General features: G+C 48.8%; 1 protein-coding gene across 1 annotated transcript; it reads left to right on the top strand.

Moving 5' to 3' along the window:
* Nucleotides 1-4960: 4960 nt before the first annotated feature.
* Nucleotides 4961-7734, top strand: LOC146754721 (uncharacterized). The gene has a single exon (XM_085527683.1). It carries the CDS (start codon nucleotides 5043-5045, stop codon nucleotides 6936-6938), a length of 1896 nt encoding a protein of 631 aa, XP_085383809.1. The 5' UTR covers nucleotides 4961-5042; the 3' UTR covers nucleotides 6939-7734.
* Nucleotides 7735-17464: the final 9730 nt, after the last annotated feature.

Consider the following 17464-nt stretch of genomic DNA (forward strand, 5'->3'; position numbering starts at 1 on the left):
CCTGCTGCTGCTCAGGGCCCCATGCAAATCGTTTTTCTTCCGCGTCACCTGATAAAGGGGGCTTACAATGAGGCTGTAGTTTGGAATGTGCATCCCCCAAAAGCCCACTGCACCCAGGAAAGATTGTGTCTCTTTCTTGCTAGTTGGTGGAGACATGGCAGTGATTTTGTCGATCACATCTTTTGGGATGTGACGACGTCCATCCTGCCACTTTATACCTAAGATCTGAATTTCCTGGGCGGGTCCTTTTACTTTGCTTCGCTTAATAGCAAAGCCGGCTTGTAGAAGAATTTGGATTATCTGCTCTCCTTTTGTGAAAACCTCTTCTGCTGTATCACCCCACACAACAATGTCATCAATGTACTGCAGATGTTCAGGAGCACCACCCTGTTCCAGTACAGTTTGGACCAACCCATGGCAAATGGTTGGGCTGTGTTTCCACCCCTGGGGCAAACGGTTCCATGTATACTGAATGCCCCTCCAGGTGAAGGCAAACTGTGGCTTACATTCTGCAGCCAAAGGAATAGAGAAGAAGGCATTGGCAATGTCAATGGTGGCATACCATTTGGCTGCTTTTGACTCCAGCTCGTACTGGAGTTCCAACATGTCCGGCACAGCAGCGCTCAATGGGGGTGTGACCTCATTCAGGCCACGGTAGTCTACTGTCAGCCTCCATTCTCCACTGGCTTTACGCACTGGCCATATGGGACTGTTAAAAGGTGAGTGAGTTTTACTGATCACTCCCTGATTCTCTAACAGGCGAATCAAATCATGAATGGGGAGCAAGGAATCCCTGTTGGTGCGATACTGCCGTCTGTGCACTGTCTTTGTAGTAATTGGTACCTGCTGCTCTTTTACTCGTAGCAGCCCCACAACAGACGGGTCCTCTGACAGGCCAGGCAAAACAGACAGCTGCTTAATGTTGTCCATGTCTACAGCAGCTATCCCAAAGGCCCATCGATACCCCTTAGGATCCTTGAAATGCCCCCTTCTGAGGTAATCAATACCCACTATACATGGAGCCCCTGGGCCAGTCACAATAGGATGTTTTTGCCAGTTTTTGCCAGAGAGACTTATTTCAGCCTCCAGCACAGTCAATTCTTGAGAGGCCCCATTCACCCCAGAAATATGGATTGATTCTGTCCCTTCATGACTGGAGGGCATTAGGGTGCACTGTGCACCAGTATTCACCAGCGCCTTATATTCCTGTGGTTCTGATGTGCCAGGCCATCGAATCCACACAGTCCAATAAACTCTATTATCCCTTTCCCTCCCCTGACCGAGGGCAGGGCCCCTCTATTGGTTACCTGTGATGACTGGAGCAACTCCACTGGTGGTTGATATGTCTAGTAGTTCTTTCACCCGTGCTTGTAATGCAGAAGTAGGCTGATCATGCCACTTCCTCATGTCTTCTCCACAGTCACGTAGGTAGCGCCACATGGAAACACGCGGTGCAATCATACTGTTGTTCTTTGCTCAAGCTGGGAAGCGTGTGCGTTTAACAGCTGAGACTTTTGATGATGCAGGTTAGGAGTAGGACTGGAATACTTTGATCAGATCCTTCATTAGACCTGGTGGCCCGTACGAGGATTGACCTTCATCAGTTGTTTCTGATACTATTACGGGATCATTACAATTAGTTGATGGAAACAATTTCTTGCACATTTCATCTAGTCGGTCTTCTAGCCGTGAGATGGCAGAAACTGCGGCATGCAGTTGGGGGAGCTGCTGATCGGTGGTTTGAAGCATTATAATCAGCTCAACAACTCGGGGCCATCTGTCCTCGAATCCTTTAGATGCTGTTACCAATGTCTGTGCAATTCTCACTGGTGCTGTACTTGTGATTTTCTGCCACATGTCAGGATCGGCCCTCACTCTCTCAGGGTCAAGTTCGCTTGGATGAGGGCTGTACAACATTTTCACCATGGCCAATTCCCTCAGGCACTGAATACCTTTTTGGATGGTATTCCAACTATCAAATTTAGGCTTCAAAGCATCCTTATAGAGGTACCTTTCTCTCACAGCTTCTAACAGCCGCAACCAGAGAGTGGCAGCTCCATCCGAACATCTGCTAATCCCTCTGTCGATACCTGCATCTTGGGCAATGCTTCCTACTTGGCGAGCTTCATTACCATCTAGAGACAAGCTGTTGATCCCGTTGTCCCAGCAGCGAAGCAACCAAGCAAGGATACCTTCATCTTGACGCCGTGTAAACTCCTTTCTTGAGCCTTGGATTTCAGTCAGCTTCAGAGGTCGACGATAGGTGATTTCTTCCTCATCATCAGTCTCTTCTTCATGCCTCTTGGTTTTTCCCTTTGCTTATTTCGGTACTGCTCCATGCCCGGCACCTGGGTCTTCTGCTTCTCCTTCTTTTCGTTCTAGACGCATGGACACCTGTTTCCTTTTCTTGCCTTCCACAGAGGCAACTGATATTGCTACTGATGCCTCCTGTGACTGATCAGAGTTAACTTGGGCTTGAATCTCAGATCAGAAACTCTCTCTTTCCAGAATAGTATGATACAAAGCACGGTATGCATAAGCCAAACCCCACATAAGTTTTACCACCTTAGATCTCTGACCCAAATACTCACTTAATTTCTCAGGGTCCCTTAGGTGTTCAAGAGTGAAATCCCATGACACTGCGGGTCCCCATGCTTCTAAGACTTTTCCTAAACCTTTCCATATTCCCTGCCAGTCATCATTCTCTGGTTTCTCTCTTTCTGGAGGAGACTTCCGCATAGAACGAATGCATAGGAATACATATGCATTCATTAATAGTGATAACATGGATACAAGTACGAACCCTATATCAGTTATTGAAAGGCGTGTGGAAATCTGAGAGTACAACCTAAAAAAAGCAGGTTTTTTTAGCCTGTACACTGGATTAAACATGGTGGTGTTTGTAAAATTGCCCATTCCATCTGAGATGCAAGTATTTGTAGGATTCGCAATTCCATCTGGTGTGTAGATGCCAAAATTCGGACCATACCACATCTCATATAAGTACAAGGCAGGCGTCTCCATCAGTATCCACCTTATTAGGCCATATACCTGCACAATTCCACAACACCAAATTATGGTGTTAATAGTTGACCAATACTTTGAGAAGATCATAATTGCTTTCAAACCCTTAAACAGAGCAACTGGGATGAAGAGTGGATTCATAGCTGGCAGGCTCTGTAAAAGTCAGAGCTAGCTAGCTTTGCTCTAAGGGAGAAAGAAATCCCTTTGTTTTCTATACAAAAGTTAGATAGCAATGCTGAGAATGTGCAGCTGCCCTTGATGTTGACAATTTGTCTGGTATTTCAAGGTCACATTCTCAGTGAGCAGCTACGAAAAGATAACACTCCCGTAACGAAGCTAACATAGCTCTTTAAGAGCAAAGAGAGAGTCGTTCTAAAAGCTAAAAAGCTCTATGCCCGCATCCTCCACCAGAAAAATCTGTCACGGGTTACTTAGATTTACCTATGCCCGTGACAGGGGAAGCCACCCCGTGGGCCCCCCCCAGGCCCGGAAAGGAGGGGGAAAAGGGGAATGGGATAAAAACAGCGGCAATCTAAGGAGGAAAAACTTATTTTACTAAATATGATATCGAAATACAAGATAACACAATATAATATAATTGAGGCTAACAAATCGTACAAACAGAGAGAGAGTCCCCGAAAACCGAGAGGCCTACTGTGAACTCTAGGCAACACGGCTGGAACGCTTCCCACTCTCCGAGAAGGTCGAGAGAAGAAGGAGGGCCCTCCAGCCTGGGAACGAGATTATATAGCGTCCTGGTCCCATGACTTATCATTACCCCTGTTGTTCTCTGGGATATGTAGTCTTCTTCTGTGGACTGCACATTCAATAGAAATATCCATACTTTACATGATGTTATGATGTGGAATACTGATAGCAAAATTACAAAATTACAAAACCATGACACTCTGTTTGCCACTTCCATTAGCTCTGGCTTGGCTGCTGTGCCATCCCCAGGCAGAGCTCAGTGCACTCTCACAGAGGGCAGTCTCCCTTCCTTGTCTCCTCGCCCATCCATCCTAAAGATATACCCCCTTGTGCTACAGTGCAATGGTGGAAGCCATTCAACTGTGTCCCTGTGGTCCAAACAAGAGCCCAGGCCTGCAGCCTGGTGTTCTCATTAGTTGAAAATGACAGAAGTAAACATACAAATTGGAAAGCGTCATTGGACATAGCCTGACTGGATAGCTTATCTATAGCAACAGTGTACAGAAGGTGGCACACAGGCATTAGAGCTGACGTAGCATCACAGACACTCCCTGGGCATGGATTTCCAGGAAGGACCTGTGCTGCATTTCCAGCTACAACAGAGTGTGAGGGACAGCCCAGGGAACTGGCATGATCATAGAATCATCAAGGTTGGAGAAGACCTATAAGATTACCCAGTCCAACCATTCGCCTATTACCAATATCTCCAACAACACCATGTCGCTGAACACAACATCCAAACATTGCTTGAAAACCACCAGGGTCGGTGACCCCACCACCTCCCTGGGCAGTCCTCACCACTCTTTCTGATCTGTAATATTTCCTAACATCTAGCCTGAATCTCCCCTATGATGTATTAGGCGGCACGAACTCACGGGATGTAACGCGATAGGCCTCCCCGTGCTCGGTAATGTATATGTATGAGGCTGAAATTGGAGCCCTATATAAGGGTCTCACACGGTTCATTAAACGCCATTTTACAGCTCACCATATTGGTGTGATCAGCGTGTAACTTGGTCATGGGGCCATCAGATGCACATTCTCAATGATGGACGTAGTTCTTTAGGTTACCTTACACAAGGCAACAATTGGTGCCCCGTGTGAGGAAGTCCTGAGAGTGAGTGTGCGACGGCTAACGGCGAGACGGACGCGAATCCTACGGTTAGATCCTGTGGAAGCGCCGGAGGGGCGATATATTGACTGCAGCTACTGATTATCCTGTGGTGAGACCGTGGAAGACCGTGGGACTTTGGGCCCGGGTATATATACAAAGGGTGCGAGGACGTACGGTGTCGAGCACCAGAAAAAACATGGATTCCGTCACAAAGGTACTATTACGGGTTTGTAAAACCCACTGCGGTAGGAATGCTCCTTCTAAGAAGGAGATTGTTGCCGTTATTACTTTTTTGCAGGAAGCGGAGCTTTCACCCTCCCCTTGTAATTTGCTCGATTCGGAGCGGTGGGAATCTTTCACCGCTGCCCTGCTCCTAAGAGCAACAAACGATTATAAGGCGGAGGAGTTAAAAACCTGGGTTTTGGTCCTGGGTGCGCTTAAAGCGGCTAAGGAGGAGAAAAAGATCCAGGCAGTCGCGAATGGGGTTTTTGGGGTGGGTTCCGGGACGTCTGGGGTCCCGGAGGGTGCGGAGGAACCGCTCCCTTGCGGCGACTCCGTACCCAAGATGGCGCCGACCACGCCGGCCGTTTTCACAATGGCCATGGCGGCGCCCGAAACAACTCCGGAAGGGATGGCGGAAGTTGCCTCATCTGGGGAGGCGCCGCCATATTATCCCCGCCTATACCCCTGTTTGAAGAGCTTTCGTTCACCTGAGGGGGGTGGGTCCTGTCCGAGGGAGGGAGAGTCATGGGGGGAGGCGCGCCGTGGAGGCGTTAAGCCACCCCTAGACCCGCCCCCGGAGGAGGGACCTCATCCCGCGAAAGGGGAGGAACAAAAGGTACTGTCTGCCTTCACCCCGTCGGTTTCGTCTCCCGCGAAGGGGGAGGAGAAAGGGGAGGAACGGAAGGAATTGCCTGTCCCCACCCAGTCGGTCGTGGTTCCCCGGAGGAGGGGGGAGAAGTGGGAGGAGCGAGAGATATCGCGTAAGCCCACTGATTGGACTGACATTTGCGATACAATGCGAGAGGTGGGGCTCAAGGAGCGGGACTGGGCGGTGTTCCCAATTGTAGTCAAACAGGAGGGACCGGTTTGGGTACCTTTGGAAGCAAAAGCAGTTGCTCGGTTTATAGAGGCGATTGACAAAAAGGGATTGAGATCCCCGATGACAATGAGTGCCTTTGAGGCTCTCGTAGCCCCAGGTCCCCTACTCCCATATGATATTGAAAGCCTTATGAGAGTAGCCCTCGAACCAGTACAGTTTACTGTGTGGAAGGAGGAGTGGATAATACAACTCAAAGCTGTTTTAGCACAGGCTGCGCGCGATCCACAGCATCCAGCAAATGGGAAGGAGGGAGATCCAAAAACTGATTTAATGAGGCTTTCAGGTTCATCTGCGGATTTGGCTGGATCTGCAGAGAGGCAGCTTAGGGACCTCCGCCCAGGAGAGCTGCTTGCCACCACGGGGGCGGCTACCTCTGCTTTTATACACTTTATAAGAAAAGCAGAGCCTGTAGCCCCGTGGTCAGAGATTATGCAGGGTCCCTCAGAGTCATTCTCTGAGTTTGCCAATCGATTGATACGGGCAGTAGAAGGATCGGAACTGCCTAAGGAAGCGCTGACTTCTGTTATAAAGGATTGCCTGAAGCAAAAGGCTCATAAAGAGATTAAGGATATCATTCGAGCGGCTCCTGAAGATCTTGAGACTCCTGGTGAAATTATTAAGTATGTACTGGACAAACAACAAACAACGCCGTTGTCCAGTGAAGGGCTAGCAAGCGCATGGCTTTCTGTTATGGCCATACAAAATGATCGATCTAAAGGCCCTTGCTTTAAGTGTGGCCAGACTGGCCATTACAAGACGCAGTGTACAGCTAAAGAAGAGGGGCATAGGAGTAGAGAAAAGTGCCAGGCCTGTGGCAAGCTGGGTCATGAGGCCCGACAGTGCCGGAAATATGTTATCATGCCGCAGGGAAACGATTTTGGGAGGGCACCTCAGGCCCTGGGTCCCTCCCACAATCAAGCAGTTGGGCCTACCATCCCATCGAATTCGTTCAGGGGGAGAGGCCAGACCTCTCGCCCACAGTGGCGCTAACTATGGACCTCAGCAAGCGCCCCATAGTCAAGATAATCTTGACATATATGGGACAATTGCCTTATAAAAAGATTCCTCGCTCCATCCTTATCACCGCCCTGCTTGATTCCGGAGCGGATGTTACGGTAATAGCAGAAAGGGACTGGCCACCAGCTTGGCCAGTTCTTGCCTTGACGAATTCCATCTCTGGGGTTGGAGGTACAGTGTCAGCTGGCGAGTCAGCGGAACAGGTGGAAATCGCCCTTGTCAATAGGGATGACTCCATAGACAAACCTGTACTGATCGAACCTATGATTGGGTCTGTTCCAGGCACAATTTTGGGCCGAGACTTCCTTGACGCCTTAGGGGTTCGCATGACAAATTTATGGTAAGGGCCACTGTCTACCAATTGGCAATAAAACACGCCATTCCTTTGCGCTGGAAGCAGGATGCTCGTCCTGTTTGGGTAGATCAGTGGCCTCTTCCTTATAAAAAATTAACAGCGCTCAAGGAGTTGGTTTCACGAGAACTCCTTTTAGGTCATTTGGAACCCTCTCTTAGTTCTTGGAACACTCCTGTTTTTGTCATTCGAAAATCATCAGGCTCGTTTCGGCTGTTACATGACCTCCGCATGGTTAACGCTCAGCTCATCCTCTTTGGTCCGGTGCAGCAGGGCAGCCCTCTACTATCAGCTGTACCTGAGGGTTGGCCTTTGGTGGTTGTCGATCTTAAAGATTGTTTCTTTTCCATTCCTTTGGCAGTCCAGGATCGAGAGGCCTTTGCCTTTACTGTACCCACCGTTAATAACCAAGGGCCTGCTGAGCCATGCACATTCTCAATAATAACCAAGGGCATGCTGGGCCATGCACATTCTCAATGATGGACGTAGTTCTTTAGGTTACCTTACACAAGGCAACACCCCTGTTGCAGCTTGAAACCATTCCCTTTAGTACTATCACTAAAGACACGAGAGAAGAGGCTGACCCCCAGCCACAGGCTGCCAGCTTCTGCAGGAGAATACTATGAGAGACAGTGTCAAAGGCTTTGCTGAAGTCTAGGTAGACCACCTGTAAGGCTAACTAATATAAAGACGTTAACAAAGATGATGGTAGATAGTCAAAGGTTATTAGCAAAGGAAAACTCACCAATGTCAATGCCTTGACTGGAAAGCTGAGGCAGTCTCCACTGGGGAGCAATCTCCAAGAGATGCTGCTTCAGTGGTGGTCAGCCCTTAAATGAGGTCTTAGTGGAGGTGGAGCTAGATTACTCTCACCTGTGCTCCCACAGCTGACCCAACAGTTGCCTCAGCTAATTAATCAGAGGTTCAAGCTGTGATTTCCCATACACCACCTCAACAGCCTTTCCCTCATCCACCAGATGGGTCACTAGATCATAGAAGGAGATCAGGTTGGTCAAACAGGACCTGCCCTTCATGAACCCATGCTGGCTAGGCCTGATCCCCCGGCCATCCCACACATGCCACACAATCTGCCTGAAGACAATCTGCTCCATAACCTTCCCTGGCACCGAGGTCAGGGTAACAGGCCTGTAGTTCCCCAGATCCTCCTTACAACCTTCCTTGTAAATGGGAGTCACATTGGAAGCCTCCAGTCTTCCAGGACCTCACCCGTTACAAAGGAGCGCTGATAGATGACAGAAAGCAGCTCGGCTATCACCTCCGCCAGTTTCCTCAGCACTCTCGGGTAAATCTTATCTGGTCCCATGGACTTGTGGCAGTCCAGTTGGAGTAGTAATTCCCTGACCGTTGCTTCCAGAATCACAGGGGGTTCAGTCCGTGACGTATTCGCCAATTATCCCGAATTATCTTGGGACCTCAACTGTCCAGGGGAGAGAGACACAAATATGGATGCCATCATGTCTTCTCTCAATTTATTGCTGTGTCACATACCTTATATACCATCCTAAATCCCGCGCAGATGTGTACACCCGCTTTGCAAAACCCGATGCACGTGATACAACCTATACACACACCTACCTAAACCCCCCACCCACTAACTCTTAACCTACAGGCCGTCACTCAGCTATTCTAGAACATTCCATCTACTCAGAACTACTGTATGCACTCATAAATCCTTGCAAAGACAACTTAGCACTCCAACATCTCCCCCCTTTCTTTGCTAATGTGATGTTTCATAGTCACACGTGGATAGTGGTTGATAGCCATCCCCATGTGGTGCACTTAAAACTAAATTAACTGCAAGAAGGTGACTAACCGCCTGATCCAAAACAGGGTGAACAATACGAATTATAACAGGAATCAAACACACAGCAAGCAGAATAACTACTAAAGCAATCACACCCACAGTAAGAGCATTCTCAAGTCATCTAGGAAGACCAAGTATTTTGGAAAAGAAACCCCAGTTCTTGTCCTTCAATATCCGGAACGTCGAGTCAGCTATGTCCTTCGCTTCCCGTCGGATCTTGTCTATGGCCGAAGATGCATTTGCGCTGAAGTCAAGACAGCAGAATCCTTTGAGGCCTAGGTGTTGTTCCATCTGAGCGCAACCTAGACCAGTCCGAGCGAACAGAAAGTCTACCGCCATCTTAGTCTGAGTCAGTCCAGTGTCAAGGGAACTCAGTGATTCAGCTATATCAGTCAGTGCACGGGAAGTGCGATTCGCATTCTTTGCTGCCCAACAAGCAAGCTGTGTAGTCGCACGTGTATTACGAAGATAGTACCTAGGACAGGCTCACTCCCAGCAGCAGGAACAGAAGTAGAGGCAGCAGCAGCTGGCAACCACAGCCAGACCAGACAGGCAAGAATCCACTGGGTTCTGGCTCCTGTGGAAATACAAGCATACCCTCAGCCCCATGTGAGAAGATCTGTAAGCGTCATTTAGAAGATTCGAGCATTGGTAATATCAGATCCTATTTGGTTCACATCCAATCCATTAGTAAAATAGAAATGCACAGTAACCTGGATAATGACTAATAATTCGAATTCTTGAAACTGCATTGGAAATGCAAGAAATTCTCCCATTATGTCACACCACTGTTATCTGCAGTATAACAAGTTACAAAGCAATACCAATCAGTAAGAAGCACACAGTCCCAGTCTCTATGAAAGCTGGATACTAGTTTATGCCTAGAGATGAGGCCGAACATATCATACTGAAACCCTCACAGGGCCGGTCCTAACAACTCCAATTTACTTTCAAAAAGCATCATTTGGGTGGGCGATGGGACCGCCCAGTCCACACTATGCCAATCAAAGGGGGTGATGAGCTCCATCTGTATCATGTCCAATAGAGCTTGGCAGGAGGGACTTGCCAAGCCTGACGTAGCCATTACCGATCTTAACTCCTTAACAAGCTGCCAATCAAAAGGCTCCCAGGTGGGCCAGCCCTGAGGATCCCGTACCTCAGGGCTTACAAGCGGCCCACCCCCCTCTAATGGTTGAAAGATAAGATCTCTTTGAAGTGCACAGTTCTTAACAGTCATATACCAATCGTCCACTGGATCATTAAGGGGCTTTGCTAAATCACACTCCCGCTGCTGTTGTGCAGCCTGAATTTTAACTGCCTGAGCTAATGACCTAAAGTTAACCGAAAGCCTCCAAATTTCTCTTAGCAGCCTCTCAGGCAGATCATCCCCTTTGGTATCCTCAGTGCTCGCGGCACCTCCCACATCTCCCCTAGGAGCCTCCGGAGGGCCAGTGGCTGACGATGGCATACTAACGTCCGTGGAGACGCCTAATCCACGCACAGGGTGTAAGCACAGTGCAGGTGGGGCAGGGACCGTTGGTGTCGGCACACAATCAACAGCAATACCAGGGGCAAACGGCCCCTCCTCTGCAAACAAGGATTCCAAAGCCTTTTTCTCCGTAACGGGAAAAGCCTGTGCCGATTCCAAAGAGAAAGCACTGTCCTCCTCCCTCTTTATCTGCCTTTCGCATTCACAGAATCACAGAACTGTAGGGGTTGGAAGGGACCTCTAGAGATCACCGAGTCCAACCCCCCTGCCAAAGCAGGCTCCCTACACCATGTCACACAGGTAGGCGTCCAGGCGCGTCTTAAATATCTCCAGAGAAGGAGACTCCACCCCCCCCCGGGCAGCCTGTTCCAATGCTCCGTCACCCTTACCATAAAGAAGTTCTTCCGCACATTCGTGCGGAACTTCCTATGCTGTACTTTCATCCCATTACCCCTAGTCCTATCCCCACGCACTACTGAAACTACTGAGACCAGACTCACCACTATGGCTCCCACACCTCAGGTATTTACAAACCTGGATCAAGTCCCATCTCAGCCTTCTTTTTTCAAGGCTAAACAGACCCAGTTCCCTAAGTCTCTCCTCATAGGGGAGATGCTCCAGGCCCTTCACCATCTTAGTGGCCCTCCACTGGACTCTTTCCAAGAGATCCCTGTCTTTTTTGTACTGGGGAGCCCAGAACTGGACACAGTATTCCAGATGAGGCCTCACCAGGGCAGAGTAGAGGGGGAGGATCACCTCCTTTGACCTGCTGGACACGCTCTTTTTAATGCACCCCAGTATGTCATTGGCTTTTTTGGCTACAAGGGCACACTGCTGGCTCATGGTCAATCTGTCGTCCACCAGGACTCCCAGGTCCCTCTCAGCAGAGCTCCTCTCCAGCATCTCTTCCCCCAGACTGTACTGGTGAATGCAATTATTTCTACCCAGGTGCAAGACTCTACACTTGCTTTTGTTAAACCTCATCCAGTTTCTTACTGCCCAGCTCTCCAGCCTGTCCAGGTCTCGCTGAATGGCAGCACAGCCTTCAGGCGTGTCAGCCAATCCTCCCAACTTTGTGTCATCAGCAAACTTGCTGAGGGTGGTCACTATCCCCTCATCAAGGTCGTTGATGAAGATGTTGAGCAAGACCGGACCCAGTACAGACCCCTGGGGGACGTCGCTAGTTACAGGCCTCCAGCCAGGTTCCGCACTGCAAACGACAACCCTCAGCACTTTGCCAATCAGCCAATTCTCGACCCACTTCACCACCCACTCATCTATCCCATACTTCCTCAGCTTTGTTATGAGGATGTCATGGGGGACAGTATCAAAAGCCTTACTGAAATCAAGGTAGACTACATCTACCGCCCTCCCCTGTCCACCCAGCTAGTGACATTTTCATAAAAGGCCACCGGGTTGGTCAAGCACGACCTCCCCTTGGTGAACCCATGCTGGGTACTCCTGATAACCTCCTTATCTCCCAGTTGTCTGGAGATGGCATCCAGCACAAGCTGTTCCATCACCTTCCCTGGGACAGAGGTGAGGCTGACCGGCCTATAGTTACCCGGGTCTTCATTCTTGCCCTTTTTGAAGTCTGGAGTGACATTGGCCGTCCTCCAGTCTTCAGGCACCTCCCCAGTTCTCCAAGACCTCTGAAAGATTACAGAGAGCGGCTCAGCAATGACCTCCGCCAGCTCTCTCAGCACCTGCGGATGCACCCCATCAGGTCCCATGGATTGATGGACCTTAATGTTTCCTAGGCACTCACGGACCACCTCTTCCCTCACTAAAGGGAAATCTCCCATTCCCCGGACTCTCTCATCAACCTCCAGGGTCCGGGATTCCTGAGGGAGAGCCCTTTCACTAAAGACAGAAGCAAAGAAGGCGTTCAGTATTTCCACCTTCTCAGCATCCCCTGTTACCAGAGCGCCCCTCTCACTTAGTATGGGGCCCACATTCTCCCTAGCCTTCCTTTCTGTTAATGTATTTTAAGAAGCCTTTTTTATTATTCTTTATCTTCTTAGCTAGATTCAACTCCAGGTGGGCTTTAGCCTTCCTGGTCGCATCTCTGCAGTCCCTGACTACATTCTTGTATTGTTCCCAAGTGGTCAGACCCTTTTTCCACATATCATGTACTTTCTTCTTTCTGCGGAGCTTGAACATGAGCTCCTTACTCATCCACGCAGGTCTCCTTGCACCTTTTCCCGATTTCTTAGTCACAGGGACGCACCGATCCTGAGCTTGGAAGAAGATCCGTTTAAACGCTAACCAGCTCTCACAGGCCCCCTTGCCTTCTAGCACCCTGGCCCACGGGATAGCCCCAAGTAGGTCACGAAGGAGATCAAAGTTGGCTCTCCTAAAGTCCAGGGTAGCAATCCTACTTTTTGCTTTGCTTAGTAAGCAAAAATGTTCCTGAGGGGGAACATCAGGGAGCAGCTGGACACTCTCCCCCGAGCCATTAGAGCTCGAATTCCCTGGCTCTGCCACTTTCAGCAAGCCATAAACAGCAGCCAAAGCCTCCATCCACGCACTTCCCGAGCTGCGAATTTTCTGAAGGCAAGCACGTAGAGCTCCCCAGGCAGGGATAAGCTGAAGAGCAGACTTACTTCCTGCTCCAGCAGCTGATACTAACTCCATCCCTGCGGCTTGAACCTTATCCAGGTCCAAAGCCTGTACGGCTGAATCAGCCCACCTTGTATCATCCATTGGATGAGCCCCTCCGTGCTATTAGAGGACAATGTGCCCCCCACATCCTTTGCAAGCACCTTTAAAATCTTTACCATCTCTTTAACGGATCCTGCCGCCATGGTAAAGACCCTCCCAGACCTTCCCCATCCTTTCTCCCAGCTGTTTCTCTCGGCTGCACTCCCGGCTGCTTCTTCCAGCCGCTCTGCCGGACCTTCCTGTCCGCCCAGCTGCTTCCCTTGGCTGCTTCCTGGACGCTTCTCCCGGCTGTTCTCTCAGCCGCTTCCTCGAGTACTTGAACATCAAACTCTATAAAAAAACAGAAACAATCACATCTACACTCACACCACAAGCAAACTCCTCAATCGTAAATCAACCACACTATCATGTTGGTATCACCACTTGACATATTCGCCAATTAACCCGACTTATCCCAGGGGATAGAGACACAAACATGGATGCCATCAACTTAGCACCCCAACAGTCCGCTCCCCAGCTGAGATTACCAGGTCAGAGTGTGGGGAGCTGTTGTACTAGGTATGCACTCAGGATGTAACGCGATAGGCCCTCCCCTGCTTGGTTATGCATATGTAGAAGGGGTTATGCATATGTATAAGGGGTGTAGATGAAGTAGCGGCTTATTTAAACCGCTAAAACGCATAATAAAACGCCATTTAGCTATTCACCATATTGGTGTGAATGTGTAGTTAAATGGGCCCCGGCTCGACCAGGTCAGATTTGCAGAGGCTTAACGCTAGAATCCTGATGTGAAATGAACTACAAGTAACAAGTGGTGCCCCGTGTGAGGCCATTAGGATTCAAGGTGTTGGAAATCCTCTGCATGCCTGTCGGATAAAGAGAGTCTGTGAGGTTGGCGGCAGGCTACTGGCAGAGGACCGCTATTGCGGGGCCGAACGAACTTGTTCGTCTCAGATCGACTATGGAGCAAGTCTTGAAGGTATTGCTTCAGTTTTGTAAAGACTATGGTGGCAAGCGTGTTCCTTCTAAGAAGGAACATCATTAGTTGCCTAGAAAAGGAGAGGGAGCTTTCCTCTCCTCAGGAGATTCTGGACCACAGTAGGTGGGAATCTTTAACTTTTTCGCTCTGTGAGCGTGCAATGAATGAGCAGAAAGATGCTGAGCTCAAAATGTGGGGGTTGGTGCTTGGGGCGCTGAAAGCGGCTTGGAAAGAAGGGAAGACTGATGCTCAGATTGGGGCTGCTTTGGGAATTGGGTCGGGAGGCCTTTTCTCTTGCAGATGTGAGGATTTGAAAGACAAAGACAAGGTGGCGCGTGCCATCCCGACCGTACCCATCACTCTGGCTGAGCAACAACCAGATGGCCTGTAAGAGGCCATGCTTTTTACATTACTGTCTCAAAGTTTGCTGAAATGGACAAGTTCAGGCAAGTCCTGGCCAAGGTTCCAGGACTGCCTTTGTCTGAGACACACAGGAGATGGACAAGTCCGGGAGCTACGAAAGGGAGATAAGATACTGATCAATGGCCCTTGAGTGGTCTTTTTGTGTTGGCCTATCTCAAGGAAGATGGCCATCCCTGAGGACTAATGGCCCTTAAGTGGTCTTTCCTGTTGGCCCATCTCAAGGAAGATTGACATCTCTGAGGAAGTCACAAGACTCTGACCCGAGCCGTCCCGAAATCTCTGGAAGGCGGGAAAGAAGGATAAAAAGGGCACGGAGAAACCACGGTTTTGTGGGCATCTAGGTATCCGACCTCAGATTCCTCCACCGTTGTCCTACTGCTGCCTATTATCTCTTCTGGGATTGCTGCTCGAGACTCTGCTCCGAGGGACCTCGCTGCCCGAGACTCCACTTCCTGAGACCTCGCTACTCTGACCATCTTCTCTGCGTTTCATCGATCTGTGGCCTGCTACTCCGTTGCTGCTCTCCCCTACGCTTATTTTGCCCCGGACCAACGTTAACAACGTGCTATGGGACGCTGCTGCATTCAGGAGGTGACTATTCCCCGCTTTAACGTAATTCTTGCTCTTTTCTACCTTTTTCTATCGCCTACTTTCCCTTCCCCATCCCCTCAATTGTCTATTATTTCCAATAAACTGGTCGGATCAACATTTGAATGTTCTTCTTCTTAATCTCACGCCGGGCATAACATTATCAAAAGAACCTTTGCCTCACTCCTAAATTGGAGCGAGACATGGCCCTGTCCAGCAGCATTCCACACATTCCACATCCTTATCTCTTGACCCGCAGAAGCTCTCCTCTGAGGCCCCATCATCGTATCCAAAGCAACCGATATCTAATGCATTCCTTCACCCATCCTTGGGGGTGGGGAAAGGGAGTGAGCAGGGGCGGGAGGATGGGTCCCTTCCTTGAGATTGGATGGGTTGTGGGTGTGGCTCCGCCCATGGAGGGTGGGGTGGATAGGCGTAACCAAGATAGAAGCCAATCCACATCAGCGGGGGCGGAGGCGGAGGCGTTCCTAGTCATCATAACCCTTCCCCAAGAGGGTGGGCTGCTAATACGGCTCCACCTGGGGGGAGGGGAGAACAAGAGCGACCAAGTCACGGACTGGTCAAAGATAAGGGAGGCATTCCTTTTTGTCGTTAATTGGGGCCCAGTCAGGGGGCCATGGGCTCGAGTGGAGTCTCTGAAGCCGAAACAAGACCAGCTGACGAGCGAGCCACGGTAGCCCTAGTCGGAGTTGGTTAAACTGCTGCTGACAACTTTGAGAAGTCTTGTTTCATCTATGCTTTTGTTTGTTGTGGTTGTGAACTGTGTTTGATATCAGTCCTTGGATCTGTCACAATTTGGTTCAGAGTTTTTTTTTCAGGTCATTCCGGACTTCTGGTACTTCCTTCACGGTGATAACCATTCCTTTCTTTCACCTCTTTTTGTCAAACTGATTATGATTTGCATGTAACTCCTCCATAGTGTTTCCAAATTCCTAACAAATTGGGAAATGAGCCAAGGAACCCATTTAATATCTGTTAGTGTTGGTCACAAAATAAATCTATCATAAAGACCATTGCACTGATGTTTTTCAGTGTCAGCACCAGCCCAGTGGTATCAGTGGACAATACTCATCCTTAAAACTATACTGCTTAAGCAAAAAAGAAGGAACGGAGATGGCCCTTCCAGCAAGAAGGCTTGCTAAAATGACATATGTATTGAATTTTTAAATCAAGGATGTGATGATGAGCAACAACCAGTAGCCCTCACTTCGTTTCAGTTAACAAGGAAAGAGTGAAAATTCATGGAAAAAAATATGATAATATTAAAGAATTTGGAATCAGGTCAATGGGAAGGCCCATTCCTGCTGATAACTTGGAGGAGAGGAAGAATGCTTAGGATAAACTGTATAGGATATTGTCACTGTCTTTGTGATTGTTAAATGTTTATGGTATATGAAAGTACAAATTCAAATGGTATATGGAAATGTAATTGTTAATGCTATGTACAACGGTAATTGAGGGTACAAATAGTGAAATTGTGAAAAACAAAAAACAACAACTACAAAAAATAGTGAAAATGTTACAGAAGAACAGTGAATTAAATATTGAAATTTGATATGCTCTAGCCAGAGAAGTTTAAGTGCCAGCAAGAGAGTGCATCCCCGCGCTGTCCGCTTGTGATCAAAACAGTAAACAAATCGTTACTTCCCAATGGGGACAAAAGCAGAACATTGGAAGTGCACATGCCCTTAGTTTAGTGTTAATCACTACCCCTGCTGGGACCAGTATTACAGACAAAGTAAGTGATAATTTGGTTTGGGTAGTAGAGACCCGAGGTAGGGATAAGAATGCAGCACCAAATGCATTCAGAGTACCACAGAGAGCTCAGCTGATTCAGACAAAACAGAAACCCCTCAAATTTGAAGACATGGATTACCTGATAGCTACCAAAACAATAGAAATGATGCATAACACGGACAATTAGTTTACTAAATTTTCTCAGACTTAATGGCTATCGAATGTCTCCACAGAAAACCCACATGGCACGGCCACCAGTAGCTTGTTTGCATTATGGAATCACTGCTGGATCCCGAAACTTTGGGAACAGTGAGGAAGAAAAAGAAGCTGCCAGACTCCAAAACCACGTGTGTTTCCATGTGTGCTCTACACATGCATGGCCAGTGCACGATATAGAGTTCAGATGGAAAACTTGCTAACA

The sequence above is a fragment of the Coturnix japonica genome, chromosome W, assembly GCF_054131305.1.
Source record: "Coturnix japonica strain WE chromosome W, WE-NBRP24, whole genome shotgun sequence".
Taxonomy (NCBI): domain Eukaryota; kingdom Metazoa; phylum Chordata; class Aves; order Galliformes; family Phasianidae; genus Coturnix; species Coturnix japonica.

Excerpts from the sequence above, each read along its gene's own strand:
- LOC146754721 (XM_085527683.1), top strand. The coding sequence starts at position 5,043 with ATGGATTCCGTCACAAAGGTACTATTACGGGTTTGTAAAACCCACTGC.